Source organism: Mastomys coucha, unplaced genomic scaffold (assembly GCF_008632895.1).
Source record: "Mastomys coucha isolate ucsf_1 unplaced genomic scaffold, UCSF_Mcou_1 pScaffold4, whole genome shotgun sequence".
Classification (NCBI taxonomy): domain Eukaryota; kingdom Metazoa; phylum Chordata; class Mammalia; order Rodentia; family Muridae; genus Mastomys; species Mastomys coucha.
Window position 1 is genome coordinate 55,297,277 of NW_022196910.1, and position 16,601 is coordinate 55,313,877.

The window sequence follows — 16,601 nt, forward strand, 5'->3', positions numbered from 1 at the left end:
CCCCCCCACAAAAAACCACTTCCCTCTTCCTCTGTTGGGATTAAAGGCATGTGCCGCCACTGCCCAGCGATCCTCCCACTTTTACAATTACATGTATTTGGAGGCGGGCAGACATGGAAGTAAGAGGATAATGCTCAGGAGTTCCTTCTTCCATCCTACCACACTGAGTTCTGGGACAGAGTTCAGATCATGGGCTTGTAAGGTTATTTACTTAGCCATCTCCCCAGCTTCCTGGATCCTATTTTCACTTCTCCAGTCCTGGGCTTATGTGTCACACACCTGGTTTTATGAGGTTCAGTGCTGTACTCACAAAGTTATATCCCAAGCCCCAAGTATTGACCAAACTGCCCTTGTCATCTTTTATTTTTTGGAGGGGAGAGGCCATGCTAGTGGTGACCAAACCAAGGGAGGCAGGGAGGAAGATAGAACCTCACTGACAGGCACTATGACAGGAACAGTAAGCTCTAGATTCAGTGAAAAGACTGTCTTAACCTGGGGTGGGAGTGGCAATAGACATCATTAATCCCAAGATTTAGCATCCTGAGGCAGGTAGATCTCTGAGTTGGAGGCTAGCCTGGTCTGCGCTGAGAGTTCCAGGACAGCCAGGGTTATATAGAGTGGTCCTGTCTCAAAAATACCAAAAGATAATTAATAGTAAATAAGGTGGAGAAGGGCTGGAGAGATGTCTTAGTGGTTAAGGGCATTGGCTATTCTTTCAAAGGACCCAGATTCTATTCCTAGAGCATAGAGGAGACTCTCAACTGTGTAACTTCAGGAGGATTTAAATGTCCTCTTCTGGCCTCTGAGGGTAGCAGACATCCACATTATGCATAGAAATACGTGAAGGCAGGGCTGGAGAGATGGCTCAGCAGTTAAGAGCACTAACTGCTCTTCTGAAGGTCCTGAGTTCAATTCCCAGCAACCATATAGTGGCTCACAACCATCTGTAATGACATCTGACACCCTCTTCTGGTGCATCTGAAGACAGCTACAGTGTACTTAGATATAATAATAAATCTTCAAAAGAAAAAGAAAAACTGGGCTGGAGAGATGGCTCAGCAGAAAGAGCACTGATTGCTCTTCCGAAGATCCTGAGTTCGAATCCCAGCAACCACATGGTGGCTTACAACCACTGATGCTCTCTTCTGGTGTGTCTGAAGACAGCTACAGTGAATTATGCCGAAGCAAGCGGGGCTGGCAGAGGTTCTGAGTTCAGTCCCCAGCAGCCACACACATGTTGGCTCATGGCCATCTGTACAGCTACAGTGTACTCATACACATAAATAAAATAAATCTTTAAAAAAAATCTTTAGAAAAAAAATACATGAAGGCAAAACAGCTATATACATTTATATAAAGCAACAAACAGCCAGGCTGTGGTGGCGCACACCTTTAATCCCAGCACTTGGGAGGCAGAGGCAGGCAGATTTCTGAGTTCGAGGCCAGCGTGGTCTACAGAGAGAGGTCCAGGACAGCCAAGGCTACACAGAGAAACCCTGTCTCGAAAAAAAACAAACAAAAGAACAAGGTGGAGAGTGACTGAAGACTACTCCAGACACCAATCTCTGCATCCAAGCACAACACTCTTAACATTGGTCTACACCCTCATCTTAGTCTACTGAGACAGTTTCTCCCTACATAGCCCTGACTCTTGATTCAAGTTGATGTGTGTGTGTGTGTGTGTGTGTGTGTGTGTGTCAGTGTGTCAGTGTTTTGCTGCATGGTTTGCTGGTGCCCATGAGGCCAGAGGGCACATGAGTGCTATGTTTCTAGAGACCAGGAGATGGTGTGGAATCCCTGGAATTATAAGCAGTTGCCAGCTGCTGTGTGTGTGCTGGGGACAGAAGTCCGGTCTTCTGCGGGAGCAGTGTATGTTTTTATCCTCTGAGACATCTCACCAGACCAGCCTCTTGATTCTTTGTATTATACCCTTGGATCCTCTTATTATTCTTCTGTCCCATATTTCCTTCTTCTATTTGCTAATCATATGTTGACATTCTTTTTGACTCTTTTCTTTCTGAATTTTACAAATTTATTATTGTCACCCAGTGTTATCCAGTAGGCTGGCCTCCAACTCATTACATAGCCCAGGATGATTTTAAACTACCCCCTTCACCTCTCAAGTGCTGGCATCACAGGAGTTCAACATCTTATCCTGAACGGGGCTCTCCATTACTTAGCAAGGTTATATTATCTTAGGAATGGGGAGGCTGAGATAGCACGACTGCCTGAGTCCAAAACCTGTAATCTGACTGTTTCAACAACACCTACATGTATTTGCTAGGAGGGTATGGATGCGTTCCGTTTTCCCTGCTACAGCCTTTGCTAGCTCTCCACTGTCAAACAGGGACAAACTTTTCAGCATCAAGCAGGAAAATGGGAAGTGCTGGAGGATGATGGGAAGTAATAAGGTGCTCCAGCTATGTGTGTTCTCATAGGAAGACTAAGAGTTTTCCTGTCAGAGCTCTGCCCCATCCCCACTGTCGCTGAATAAAGTGAATATCTCAGGCAAGGATGTCATTGATTCTGTGACTTTCCATCCTAGAGCAACACACACTTCTGGCCAGTCTCCACTTTCATTCAGAAGTCCTTTGAGACCTGGTTCAGGCATCTCCCTATGGAGTCGTTTTTTCACCTTATCTACAACCAAACTGAAGAAATGTGGTTTCAGGCAAAGGTTCCCTTTGCATATTCTTCCCTTCTACTTTACTTTACGGATTTCTGCACACATATCACAGCCAAGGTCTATTACTTCTGGCCTTCCATTTTTGTGTTTGAGACAGGAACTCAAGGGGCTTCAGTTGGCCCCCTAGAACTCTTGACCCTGTACCTGTCAAGTTCTGGAATTACAGGGTTCTGTCAGGTTCTGCACGTCTGCTTAGTGCAATTTCTTTACAAGATTAGGCGACTCAAAATTACCCCTCGACTGTTATAAATAAATAACCTTGTCTCCTCGATGCAGAACGTCTGTCGAAGGATGGGTCTGCTTTAGTTTCTTTCGTTGCACGGATTTAAATAATAAAGTCTCCAGGTTTCGGACCTGCTTGGCCGCCTGGAAACTTCTGCCCTCACTACAGTCGAGGAAAACCCACGTTTTGGAGCCACAGAAGGCTCCTGACTTTCAGGACGACGCCACTCAACCTCCACGGTTGTCACCTAACTCAAAGTCCAAGGACGGTCAAAGACGGCCTAGTGCACACGCTCAACGGAACCCCGCCCCTTCATTTTAACGTAGTTCCGTCAAAAACCTCTCCGACTGACGTTCCTATGGCCCAATTAGGTTTCGAGGCTTAGAGGCGTCTCCTCCAATTAAAAAAGGGATTATCAGATTGGCACCAGTTTACACCCATAGCTGATGAGCTCTGAGTTTTTTACCCTATAGGAGCGGCAGTGATGATGACGAACTGCAAGATTCTCCAATAACTGTGCCTATGGCGGAGGCTGCCCCGCCCCAGCTGCGGGGCCGCCGGCGAGGACTGCGGCGGCGCTCAGTCTCCACCCGGACTCCGCCATGTTGAGTCTTGTGGGGCGTGTGGTCTCGGCCTCGGCCTCCGGGGCCTTGCGGGGACTCAGCCCTTCGGCGGCGCTGCCACAGGCGCAGCTTCTACTGCGAGCCGCGCCCGCCACGGTCCATCCTGGTAAGCGCCTTCCTGGAGGAGGGAGTTCGGCTCTGCTCCCCGTGACCTTGAGCTTGGGCCTAGCGGATCCGTTCTCCATAAGGATCCCGGGGCAGCGGACGAAGGTCCAGCCGCGAAGTGCAAGGACAGTCGCCCGTGGGAGCGTTGGTCGAACCAGCAGTGTCCCATTTTGTGACGTTAAGGTGGCGGGCAGATACCTTGACCTTGAGGTTTTGATGGGGATACCAAACTCGAGAATAATGGCGGTTTTGTGCACGAGGTTGGGAAAGCAGTGCGGGCGGGTTCCCGATTGCAGCGTGGCCTTCTCCACACGGCTCCCTATCTTGCGGGAGACTTAGTCTGGGCTCAACTAGCCTTACCTTGGGGGATAAATCGGGATTCCGGTGACCTTAAGCTGTCCTAACACCAACGCCTTCCAATATCTTCTTGTCTGCTAGCCAGAGACTATGCGGCGCAGGCGTCTGCGGCCCCGAAGGCAGGCACCGCCACGGGGCGAATCGTGGCAGTCATTGGCGCCGTGGTGGACGTCCAGTTCGATGAGGGATTACCACCCATCCTAAATGCCCTGGAAGTGCAAGGCAGGGACAGCAGGCTGGTTTTGGAGGTGGCCCAACATTTAGGTAAGTAGGGCGTTTTAGGGGTGGTAAAGAGCTTGTTAAGCTTAAATACCACAAGGTCTATGCCTTCTCCCTTCCGTGATGACTTTACCCCAGTGACTTTCGTTCTTCTGAGTTTGCTGAAGCCACACTCAGGTGCTGAGAGAGGGAAACGTGTTTGCTTTTGATCACCCTTCATTTCGTACTCTTGAGCTTTGGTGCTTCTAACATGTTAATGCTGGTTGACAGGGGAGAGCACGGTCAGGACTATCGCTATGGATGGCACTGAAGGCTTGGTGAGAGGCCAGAAAGTACTGGATTCAGGGGCACCAATCAGAATTCCTGTGGGTCCTGAAACCCTGGGCAGGATCATGAATGTCATTGGAGAACCTATTGATGAGAGAGGACCTATCAAAACCAAACAGTAAGTGCCTCTGATTGCATTGTTAACGTGGGACTTTTTCTTGCACTTTTGTACAGTCGGGTAATAACTGGTAGGTAGTAAAGCGAAGTTTTCCTACAGCACTACTTCAGTTTCTGTTGGATTCAGTTATTGAAAGGAAAGATACAGAAGTTTGGGTTGTTGAAAACTTGCTACAGAGAACCCCCTCATTAATTATTTAAAGATGTGGCTTCCATTGTGGATTCTCTAAAACTTACACAGGTCTTTATTTTCTTATGGGTATATAAAGAAATGTTAAGTTCAGTAAAAAGAAAATATCAGGAAAGAGGTTTATTTGTTCTTGAGACGGAATTTTTTATTGCAGAGCGATGTTACAGGACAGCTTGCTTGGACGAGACTTGACTGTTAGCAGTGACTGACTTTTCAGCATGGTGACTGGCGCTGACCCCTTTCTCCCTGAACCTTACAGATTCGCTCCCATTCATGCTGAGGCTCCTGAGTTCATAGAGATGAGTGTTGAACAGGAAATTCTGGTGACTGGCATAAAGGTTGTGGATCTGCTGGCCCCTTACGCCAAGGGTGGGAAAATCGGTATGTTGGTTTTTCAGTACATATTTCCCAAGTACAATAAAGAATGGAAACACCCTCTTTTGAATGTGTTTTGACAGCCTTCATTGATGATTAGCTTCTGACTTTCGTTCTTCTGAATTTGCTGAAGCCAGATGCCATTCCTGAGAAGGGGAAAATGGACAGACCTGACCATTTTTTGAAGGCTGTTTAATTTGGGAATGCAAAGATCTGAAATACTTCTTTTTAACTTAGGACTCTTCGGAGGTGCTGGTGTTGGAAAGACAGTACTGATTATGGAGTTAATCAACAATGTTGCTAAAGCCCATGGAGGTTACTCTGTATTTGCTGGTGTTGGTGAGAGGACCCGTGAGGGCAATGACTTATACCACGAAATGATTGAGTCTGGCGTCATCAACCTAAAGGATGCCACTTCCAAGGTGAGCTCTATTCAGAAAACTCGTGACGTGCCCTGGGTTCTGTAAACAAAATACTTGTCTTTCCCACCACTATTTTCCAGAATACCAATGTACATTTTTCTCTGGTGTGAAATATTTCTAAACATTAGTTTTGATAAGTAATCCGGTTGTTTGAAAGCTGATTTGAAGGTGTAGAATGGAAGCCGCTCATATATCTCAGACAGTCTTATTTTTAGTTCAAAAATTTTTGTTTTGTTTTGTTTTGTTTCTCGAGACAGGGTTTCTCTTTGTAGCCCTGGCTGTCCTGGAACTCATTCTGTAGACCAGGCTGGCCTCGAACTCAGAAATCCTCCTGCCTCTGCCTCCCAAGTGCTGGAATTAAAGACATGCAACACCACCGCCCGGCCAGAAATTATTTTCAGTGTTTTGAATTCATGAAGTTTGCTAACAGAAACACTGACATCTAGGGGAGACCCCATTAGTGGTCTCTCTCATGTTGGGAATCTTGGATTTCTATGTGTCTTCTTTATTACCCTGCTAGTTTTTCTGACTTGTGTATGTTCTACAGGTAGCGTTGGTATATGGGCAGATGAATGAGCCGCCTGGTGCTCGTGCCCGGGTAGCCCTGACTGGCCTGACCGTTGCTGAGTACTTCAGAGACCAGGAAGGCCAAGATGTCCTGCTGTTTATTGACAACATCTTCCGCTTCACCCAGGCTGGCTCAGAGGTACGAGGGAGCCTAGAGGCCTGGTTAGTTGAACCAGTTGGGCATATTAGAAGGAAGATGTAGACACCTAAGACCCCTGTCCTTTATTTCTGTCTTTTAGGTGTCTGCCTTATTGGGCAGAATCCCTTCTGCTGTAGGTTACCAGCCCACACTCGCCACTGACATGGGTACAATGCAGGAAAGAATCACCACCACCAAGAAGGGATCTATCACCTCGGTGCAGGTGAGAGGAACTAAGTGGGTAAAGACTTCAGTGGCAAAACAAACCTAGGGGGATCATAGAGAGATGGCTCATGGTTTGAATGCTTTAGCTCTTCAGGTTGCCCAGTACCCATGTCAGATGGCTCCATCTGTAACTCCAGCTCAGGAGATCGGGTACTCTTTTGGCTTCCACAGGTACCTATATACACAGTGAACATGGTCAGTCTGGGGTGGGGAGACGGACAAAAATCATGTGCTGGACACAAGTGGAACTCTTTTTTGTTTGTTTGTTTTTGTTCTTTGTTTTTTCGAGACAGGGTTTCTCTGTGTAGCCCTGGCTATCTTGGAACTCACTCGGTAGACCAGGCTGGCCTCGAACTCAGAAATCCACCTGCCTCTGCCTCCCAAGTGCTGGGATTAAAGGCATGTGCCACCACAGCCTGGTGGCACTTATCTTTAATCCCAGCATTTAGGAGGCAGAGGCTGGTGGATCTCTGTGCGATTGAGGCCAACCTGCTCTATGTAATGAGTTCCAGGACAACCACTGTTTCAAAGAAATAAAAAAATTCTTGTTACATCTCAAAGGGGGCTTTATTTATTTGAGGGTGCTGATTGATTGAGAAAGGGTCTAATTATTTTGTAACCTTGGAATGTTTGTTTTGCCTTGGAACTTTTTGATATGTAAACCAGGCTGGCCTCTTATCTCAGAGCTACCTATCTAGGATTGAGATTAAATGCATGCATATTCCAAGGGGACTTTTAATTAGGAAGAGTTAACCAGTTAAAATAATGTGTAAAATTACCAGTTGGAGAGATGGCTCAGTGGTTAAGAACACTGTCTGCTCTTCCTGAGGACCTGAGTTTGAACCCCAGCAACCACATGGTGGCTCATAGTCATCTGTTATGGTACCTTCTGCCATGTAGGCGTATATACAGATTGAGCACTTGTGTATAAAATAAAAAATAAATTAAAAATTATGTATTTGCATGCTAGGTTGTAAAGGGCAAATTAGAAACAAATGCTTGGGGCTGGAGAGATGGCTCAGAGCTTAAGAGCACCGACTACTGCTCTTCAGAGGTCCTGAGTTCAGTTCCCAGCAACCACATGGTGGTTAACAACCATCTGTAATGGGGTCTGATATACTCTCTTGGTATGTCCGAAGATAGCTACAGTGTACTTGTATAAATAAAAATAAATAAATCTTTTAAAAAGAAAGAAGCAAATGCTTATTAGCTGGGCCTTGGTGTTGCATACCTGGGATCTTACTTAGCACATGGAAGACAGAGGCAGGAGGATCAGGCCATTTCCAGCCACATGGTGAATTCCTGGCTGACTTGATTACATGACACTGTCTCAAGCCAGAAAATGTAACATTCCTTAAGTAATTCTAAGGTACTGGGGCTGGAGAGTTGGCTCAGTAGTTAAAAGTACTTTTTGTCGGCAGGTGGTGGTAGCCTATAGGAAGCAGAGGCAGGCAAATTGCCAAGTTTGAGGTTTTTTTTTTTTAACCTTGTTTGTTTTGTATTGTTAGTTTTTATTATTATTATATGTAAGTACACTGTAGCTGTCTTAAGACACTCCAGAAGGGGGAGTCAGATTTCATTACAGATGCTTGCTCACTCAGGCCGTGCTCACTTGGGGTCAAAGATTTATTTGTAGATCTCATTATGGATGGTTGTGAGCCACCATGTGGTTGCTGGGATTTGAACTCAGGACCTTTGGAAGAGCAGTCAGTGCTCTTAACCGCTGAGCCATCTTTCCAGCCCGAGAAACCCTGTCTTAAAGAAACCAAAAAAAAAAAGTGCTTTCTGGGATTCTATTCCCAATACCTAATGGTGGCTCACAACTACCTGTAATTCCAGTCCCAGAGGATCTGATATACTCTTGAACATTCTGCAGGCTCATTCATGCATATGATGCACAGTAAAAATACTTTTGTGGGGTTTTTTTGACATTAGATCTGCCTGTGCAGCTTTATGTAGCCTGGTACTTACTTTCTATTCAGCTTAGTTTCCCAACTCATAGCAGTCCTCCTGCTTCTGCATCCTAAGAGTTGGGAGTATAGATAGGAACTACTACGTCTAGCTTTCATCTTGCTTGTGTGTTGTATATTTCAAGGCATACAACAAGCAAGCAACAAACAACACACAAGCAAGATAACAGTGCTAAACAGACCTTACCATGCACTCTCATGGTCATATTCACTTAGCTACTGCAGTGTTCTTTTAAGGTGGTCCCATTACAATAAAGTGTTAGCATAGTATGCTGACCCAGGTAAGGGAGTCCATAGCTTAATCCCATCCTGGGGGTGCCAAGGAAAAAAGACCTTGATTTTGAGAGGAGTTTGAAAAGGGCGGGCTTAAGCAGGAGTTGGGTTGCTGCTGATCTTCTTAACTCGTTTTAGGCTATCTATGTGCCCGCTGATGATCTGACTGACCCTGCCCCTGCAACTACCTTTGCCCATTTGGATGCTACCACTGTATTGTCCCGGGCTATTGCTGAGTTGGGCATCTATCCAGCTGTGGATCCACTGGACTCCACCTCTCGAATTATGGATCCCAACATTGTTGGCAGTGAGCATTATGATGTTGCCCGAGGAGTGCAGAAAATCCTGCAGGTGAGTATCTTTTTCTGTGTGGTCAATGGCCATCAAATCCGTAAGGAATTTGAGAACTCTATATAAGGACTAGTTTTTTGTTTTGTTTTGTTTTGTTTTTTTTCCCTAGTCATTTGTATGAACCTAACTCCTTTTATCTTGCTCGCTTTAGGACTACAAATCTCTCCAGGACATCATTGCCATCTTGGGTATGGATGAACTTTCTGAGGAAGATAAATTGACTGTGTCCCGGGCAAGGAAGATACAGCGCTTCCTGTCTCAGCCATTCCAGGTTGCTGAGGTCTTCACAGGTCACATGGGGAAGCTGGTGCCCCTAAAGGAGACCATTAAAGGATTCCAGCAGATTTTAGCAGGTGAGGTCTTTTTAATCAAGCCTAGCCATAAAAATGAGAGAAATAACATATCTATCTACCTTTCTTAAAGGCGCCATCACCCTGCCTTCCATTAACTCCTATGTCGTTTCCATGAGTTGAAAGTGAGATTTTTCAACTCGTGTGCTCCAAATTATAGGTTTTTCTGTGTAGAACCAGCTGTCCTGGAACTCTGTAGACTGGGTGTTTTTTAAGTGTTTGTGCGTCGGAGTGTATGTATGTGCATACACAATCCCATGAGGGGTTAGATTTCCCCGAGGAACAGCCAGTGGGGGTAGAAGAGGTATTGGGTCATTGGAGTTAGAGATGATAGAGCAGTAGTTACACTCTGTAGACCAGGCTGGCCTTGAACTCAGAAATCTGCCTCCTCTACCTCCCAAGTTCTGGGATTAAAAGCATGCGCCACTGCCTGGCCAAACTTACATTCTTTTCTTTTCTTTTCTTTTCTTTTTTTTTTTTTTTTGTTTGTTTGTTTGTTTGTTTGGTCTTTCGAGACAGGGTTTGTCTGTATAGCTCTGGCTGATCTACTATATCTTATCTTAAATTATTAAATTACACATACACTGGCATGAAAGCAGAACACTGTATACATAATAAATCTTTATAAACAATTATACTTGGAAGGGGATAGATATGGTACACACCTTTAGTGCCAGTACTCCTAAATAGATCTCTGGGGGTTTGGATTCCAGGCCAGCCAGTAAATACATCCCCACCCCAAAAGTAAATTTCACTTGGTTTTTTTTGTTGCTTGGTTTTTGTTTTGTTTTTTTTCCAAGACAGAGTTTCTCTGTATATCCCTGGCTGTCCTGGAACTCACTCTGAAGACCAGGCTGGCCTCGAACTCAGAAATCCGCCTGCCTCTGCCTCCCAAGTGCTGGGATTAAAGGCATGTGCACCACCACCGCCCAGCTTCACTTGGAAGTTTAAAAAGTTTCCTTGCATGATAAGAATTCATCTGTCTGCACAGTGGGCTCAAGTGGTGAAGTGTACATACTGCAGAAAGTTGATATAACTCAGCTTCTTACTACGTTTTCCCCTATGTAGGTGACTATGACCATCTCCCAGAACAAGCCTTCTACATGGTGGGACCCATTGAAGAAGCTGTGGCAAAAGCTGACAAGCTGGCAGAAGAGCATGGGTCGTGAGGGCTCTTCAGTCAGACAAAGCACGCTGCTCTGACCTCTCCACACCAGGAGCTCAGTTTCCATGTAGGCCACACAAGAGCCTGACTGAAGAGTATTTAAAGTTTTCAATAAAGTATATACCCCTCATTTATGTCTGTTTATGTTGCTTCTGAAACAGCTTACAATTGGACTCACAGTGAGAGGCCACTTTTAGGAAGTCATATGCTAGAATCAGGATTACCAAAAGACCAGTTTATTAATGAGATTCTATGGGCCTTGTGTTTCAAAATAGGCTCAGCTCTGGTCCTTAGGAAAACTTTTGGTTTTTGCTCCAAGTGTCACTAAACTCTTTTCCCTCTGGGAAAATGGGGACTTACTCATGAAATGTGTCTGTCACAGGTGAGGGTTTGTCTAGGCACTCATTCTTTTGTTTTTTGAGACAGGGTTTCTCTGTAGCCCTGGCTGTCCTGGAACTCACTCTGTAGACCAGGCTGGCCTCGAACTCAGAAATGTGTCTGCCTCCCAAGTGCTGGGATTAAAGGCATGTGCCACCACTGTCTGGCCTAAAAGGTCCTTTTTTTTTTTTTTTAAAGATTTATTTCATTTATATGAGTACACTCTAGCTGTCTTCAGACACACCAGAAGAGGGCATCGGATCCCATTACAGATGGTTGTGAGCCTTCATGTGGTTGCTGGGAATTGAACTCGACCTCTGAAAGAGAGTCAGTGCTCTACCTCTGAGCCATCTCTCCAGCCCACAAAGAGCAATTTTTATAGTGTTGTCATAGGGGCTTTTGAAAAGCAATACTTCCCCTTCATAAAATGTATTCCTTGGTGCACACTATGCTAGGATGAGTTTTGTGCCCTACAACGTGTTTGAGCCCAGCTAGTGGACTCTTGTGGAAGCATTTGAGACCACAAGAATCTCACCATTTTGACATCTATTAAAGGCTATTTATTTGCAAGGAGGTACTTCTGTCATCTAATGACTATTTACAAAGCAGCTGGAGTTGGCCTGGGGAGGACCTTACATCAATAAGCTCCACCTTGCAAGGTTATCCACTTCCCAATTCTGAGCTCCCAGAGACCTTCAGGGGTGGAGCAGAGGCTTGAGCTTCCATCTGTCTATGACGTTCTTGGCGCCAGTTCCTCCTGTGTGGGGATCAGGACAGAGCTGCCCCTGAGTTCCTCCTGTGTCGGGATCAGGACAGAGGTGGCGCCAGTTCCTCCTGTGTGGGGATCAGGACAGAGTCGCCCCTGAGTTGCCGGTTCTTGGTACTTTGCTCTCGGAGCTTGGGGTTGGGAGAAATGCTGTTATGGGGTGGGGACACCTCCAGATCCCGACTGGAGTGGCAAAAAGCTGATGAAGACTTATGAGGACAGGTCACCTCTTTTTGCTTTGTCACCCTAATACAGACTTGGAAACTGGTATTTTAAAAGGTCATTTGCATCCCGGTGTTCGTGTTCTCTAACATTTATAGAGAACCTTTCTCTCTCGCTAGTTGCAACTCTTTGTCTCCTTCATCCTTTACTGTCCCCTTCAACCACAGTCCTAAAGTATTAATACAGTTCTAACCTTCCTCCATATTTCTCCTGGTCCGCCCTGTCCTCGCCTCCTCCTCTCTCCACCCAATGAAAGCCCCGCCCTTCCCTCCTCCCTCCCACCCCAGTCTGTCATACAGGGACATCACCCTACAGCAGTTCAGGCTGTGTGGTTCGCAGGAAGCATACATTGGCTTTTTGGGTTTTTCGAGTTCCCAGCCCATAGTTGGGCAGGATCTAACAGTAGTCTTCAATTGAAGCGAGACCCAAGGACAGTGAGAAGCTGGGTCCTAATCCGGAGTCCTGCCAGCCAGACATGGGTAAGTATGACAGCCGCTCCTGGGAAAGGCCTGAGGGATGCCTGCTCCCTCCCTGGCTGACTCAGCAGGGGTGGGGCCTAACCTTTGCTCTTTTGGGGGGTGAAGGAGGGGAAATAGACTGTGGGGGACACGGGGCTTAGCTAGTGAGCATGAGATCTACCATTGGCAAGCTCCAGCTCTAAGGAAGAGCCTGGGGTTGTATCTTAGGTTAGGGCTTCCTTCCTCACCATTGAACCCCCCCCCCCCGCTCCAATTTAAGTGCAGAGATTCAAGTAGTATTTTACTGTATTCCATTACGAGTCCAGTCTTAGTCTTGTAAGAGATCCCTTCCCCCTACTTTCTGTCAGTTGTTTCTTCCTCCCCCCACTTTCACCCACTACCAGGTCGGGGCTGCACTGAGCAGCTGTTTCCTGTTGCCCCAGAGGTTGCTGCAAGGGTGGTGGTGGTGATGGCTGGGGCCAAACCGAGCAATGAATAAAGCCGATTCTTAGCCCTGCATCAGCCTCACTACCCTGTTACGGATGGCCTCCACAGTATCCAGAGGGTTGACAGGATAGAGAGCGTTTTTGCCCCTGTGGCTTCCCGATTCCAGATCCTGTAGTACGGATGGCGCCCGCAGAAGCATGTTTACCTAGCAGGGCGCTGTGCGTGACCCCGACACGCTCGGCCTTGAGTTCCCTCTCCTGCTCCCCTAGGCCTCCTTGAATCTTTGTGGTTGTCACTTGTCTCCCCAGCCTCCTTTGTGAATAAGTCTTAGCTGGCGCCCCGTGCCGGCAAAAAGAGCTCTTCGGGTACTCCAGTTTAGACCCACCGCTGTCCCCAACTACGTCGTAGAAGTTTCTGTCTTTTCCTGCATCTGGGATCCTTCCTGGTTCTGGCCCCTAGGAGACGCCACCCGCTGTCCCCTCCCCCAGCGGAGCCTTCGCGACAGCCGTCCCTGAGCGCTCGTCCTCACCCGGGTGGTTCCTGCCCCTTTAAGCGCCACCTACACCACCCCCCCCGCGCGCCACAGGGCTCGGGCTGGGGGAGGAGGCGCCGCCGCCCGGCTCGGCCACCTGCGCCGCCGCCGCCGCCCGGCCCGGCCCTGCTTCAGGTGAGGCCCGGCACCCGCCTCCAGGCCCGGGGTCCAGTGCAGGGCGTCCCCGCAGCCGCGTCCTCCCCTGGGATCCAGGCTCTGACCTTCCCTGCGCCGGCTGCCCTTGCTCTCTCCCCCGCACTGCCTCCTCGCCTGTTCCTCCCCTGTCCTCTGCGCCCGGGATCCGGAGGCTTCTCACGCCTCTCCGCCATCCTCTCTCGGGAACCCCTCCTATTCCGGCCCCGGATCTCCCCTCCCCCGGGCCTCCCTCCCCAGAAAGCTCTCCCGCGGTCTGGGCTTCGCCTCCTCTTCTCTGGAACTAGCGCTTTCCCACGCCATCCTAACCCCAAAGGGAGGGGGGATAACCGCCACCCCAACCCCTCTCCTGGTCGGGCGGGGGGGTGCGGGGGGAGGGACGACGCACGCTACGGGCGCTGTCCGCCCTGCTCCGCTCACCCTTCAAGTTCAGCTAAGTCCCACCTAAAGCTTTTCTGGCGGAGTTTGGGGTCGGGCCCGAGCACCGCCCCCTGATCTCGGTGGGAAGGGCCCTGGGCCCAGCTGGAGCTGGCCCCTCCCCCTAGTCCCGGCGCCAGGGGCAGCAGCGCTGCGGGAACCTTGTGATACTCAGCTTCAGTGGCTGTTGCCGCAGAACAGACTGGGGCTAAATCTCTAAGGGCTTTGGGGTGCTGGGTAAGGCCAAAGAAGCCCGACCTTCTCTATTTCAGGTTACTCCAGAAAACAAAACAAAACAAAAACCAAGATGTCACTGTTTTATATGCCTACCATGGAGCTGTCCATTGGGGAATTTGGAGACTAAATGTGAGGGGCACAGACCCATTTGGAGAAGGGGAGGGGTTATATTCCTTTTAGCATATTATGAGAGAACCTAACCTTACCAAAATACAGTGAGATTGTCTTGTCTGAACCTGAGTGCCGAAAAGGGACCAATGGGAATTGCTATGGGCCGAGAGCATTGGCTAAAGGCATGATGGGTTCAGTCAGCGAGTGGAAGGTCTTTATAATTACCCTACCTTCAATAGGGGATACTCCTTCCACCAACTCCAGCTGAGCCCCGAGCTCCTCCTCTAGTGCCCCTGCCTCTAGAGTTAATAGACTGGGTGTCAGGGTTTGTCTTTTACTATTCTGAGTCACAACTAAAGGTGCTGAGAGGGGGCACTGTGTGTGTGTGTGTAACCTGTAGTGCTTAAGGTTGGATGCTTGGAGTGTCTTGAAGGGCAAAAGGAAGATCTTGCTAGGACACATACCACCATCTCATAGCCCAAGTCATCTGGCTCCAGAGTGGCTGGCGCAATGACAACTGACCCAGACTCAGGACCGTGGAGAGTGAGAAGGCGGTGGCAGGTGTTCATCCGAAACATCATGTCTCTCTCTCGTCATCCTCTGGCTTGTTTTGAGGGAGGTTCAGTCTGTTCCTGAGATATTCTTCTCACAGGTTGCTAATAAAATGACCGTTGGCCCCTCTCTCTTCGGAGTAGCTTCTTGAAGGGAGGCTTGTGGCTAACCAACCACGTTGTACGGGATTGACAAATGTTTGGGGTCAGGTCTGTCTTTTGTTGTTCAGAAGTGGGAGGGGGTCACAAGTGTTGTATGTCAAGGCGCCTTGGCAAAAAGTAAAAGGCTTTAAGGCGTATTCCCAGCACACCCTCATCCTTCAGAGAGCAGGGAAGATCCCAGCCTAGGTGGGATAAAGCGATAGAAGCCCTTCGGTACCAGATGGAAAAACGTATTATGCCGTTTTTCTCTTCTAGTCTCTGGTGGTCTTCTGTCCTACACTTTACTGGCTTAGGGCTGGGTTTGGGCCTAAATGTGGCCGAGGAGACTAGGCCTGGGGCTCGGAAGGGGTGGGGACATTGGGGCACAGGAGTAACCGGCTCTTCCGGAGCCAGCAGTGGGTGTGTGTGGGTGTGCGGTGGTGAGGCGAAGGGGCGTGGTCACGGACGTCTGTCTGGTGCAGGCCCCTCCTCTGCGTGCCCTGTCTCCTAACCGGTTAGCCCCGGGTGGGAGGTAGGAAGATTCGTCTGCTCTGGAAAAGGAAGAGAAAAGAAAAAAAGATAAAACCTGTCTCTTCCTTCTCCTGCCCTTAGGTGCCAATTCCAACCTAAGCTTTTTTTTTTTTTTTTTTTTTTTTTGGTGGTGGTGGTGGTGGTGGGGTTACACATTTTTTTAGCGTAAGTTTACTTCTTCTTTCTCCAGGGTGTTGAGGTTAGTGGGCTACTGGAAGGATGAGATGGATCCCCCAGGCGACCTATAAATGTCCTTTTGTTTTTTCCAGACAAAGTCTCACTATGTAGCCGTGACTAGTCTGGAACTCGATTTGTAGACCAAGCCGGCCTTGAGCTCACAGGGCGACCCTCCCATCCATGCCTCTTCAGTGGAAGAATGAGTTGCAGGCGTAGGCTGCCATGATTGACTTTATAAACTCCTTTTGACAGGGAAGAGAGATTTTGTTTTTACTTGTCTCCTCCTTCCCTTAGTAATCTCCTTACCTCAGTTGAGGGAGGGAGCCCGCTGCTGGGCCCACATTGTTGTCTTATCTAAAAGAGAGCTTCCTTTTGAAGCCTATCTGAACTGTTTATAATGATGGGTGGGTTATGTTTCCCACACTCGGAATCTCTCTCTGGGGTAAAAAATCCACATTAGACTGCTGATTTGGCTCAATCATACTCTGTCCATACCCAGCTTTCCAATCTCTTGAGATTCCTCCCAAGAGGAAAAATCATTTGTTGACACCTCTGAACCAGCCAGAATCTCATGTTCCTGTTTCTGTCTGTTGCTCTTCCTAAGTATTCAGACTTAGCTTTGCATAGTGTACTCAATTGTTTACATTCTAAAATTACATTTCATTGAGTAGGAATTATGAAGCCAGAAGTCTTGAATTGTAAGGAAGGGGACTGAAGTTCCCTTCTAGTCGTATTATATTTAATGTATGACTTTATACAACAAGTCAGTGAGCTGCTTCTTTTTTTTTTTTTTTTT

At 47.9% G+C, this 16,601-nt stretch overlaps 2 protein-coding genes, 1 long non-coding RNA gene and 2 other non-coding genes across 13 annotated transcripts in view; 4 read left to right on the forward strand and 1 right to left on the reverse strand.

The window, feature by feature from the left end:
* Window positions 1-3,439: 3,439 nt before the first annotated feature.
* Atp5f1b (ATP synthase F1 subunit beta) lies at window positions 3,440-10,814 on the forward strand. Its single transcript, XM_031349763.1, has 10 exons — window positions 3,440-3,638; window positions 4,076-4,258; window positions 4,484-4,658; window positions 5,107-5,228; window positions 5,460-5,644; window positions 6,192-6,350; window positions 6,451-6,573; window positions 8,957-9,169; window positions 9,321-9,522; window positions 10,588-10,814. The coding sequence occupies exons 1-10, from the start codon at window positions 3,512-3,514 to the stop codon at window positions 10,686-10,688; spliced, it is 1,590 nt and encodes a 529-aa protein (XP_031205623.1). The 5' UTR covers window positions 3,440-3,511; the 3' UTR covers window positions 10,689-10,814.
* Window positions 4,328-4,403, forward strand: LOC116076598. Its single transcript, XR_004113004.1, has one exon. It is a non-coding gene; the product is annotated as a small nucleolar RNA SNORD59 (small nucleolar RNA).
* LOC116076597 lies at window positions 5,306-5,377 on the forward strand. Its single transcript, XR_004113003.1, has one exon. It is a non-coding gene; the product is annotated as a small nucleolar RNA SNORD59 (small nucleolar RNA).
* Window positions 10,815-11,599: 785 nt separating the features above from the next.
* LOC116076465 lies at window positions 11,600-14,049 on the reverse strand. Its single transcript, XR_004112969.1, has 2 exons — window positions 13,709-14,049; window positions 11,600-11,896 (listed from the first exon to the last, which is right to left on the reverse strand). It is a non-coding gene; the product is annotated as an uncharacterized LOC116076465 (long non-coding RNA).
* Baz2a (bromodomain adjacent to zinc finger domain 2A) overlaps window positions 11,827-16,601 on the forward strand; it is a 38,897-nt gene continuing 34,122 nt past the window's right edge. For 3 of the 9 annotated variants that reach the window (XM_031350292.1, XM_031350302.1, XM_031350296.1), the window contains exons 1-3: window positions 11,829-11,942; window positions 12,307-12,529; window positions 13,415-13,622. The gene's annotated coding sequence lies outside the window, so the exon portion shown is untranslated. Of the gene's footprint in view, window positions 11,943-12,306; window positions 12,530-13,414; window positions 13,623-14,329; window positions 14,424-16,601 lie in introns of those variants that run through there. The other 6 variants (XM_031350294.1, XM_031350298.1, XM_031350295.1 and 3 more) reach the window with 5 other exon arrangements.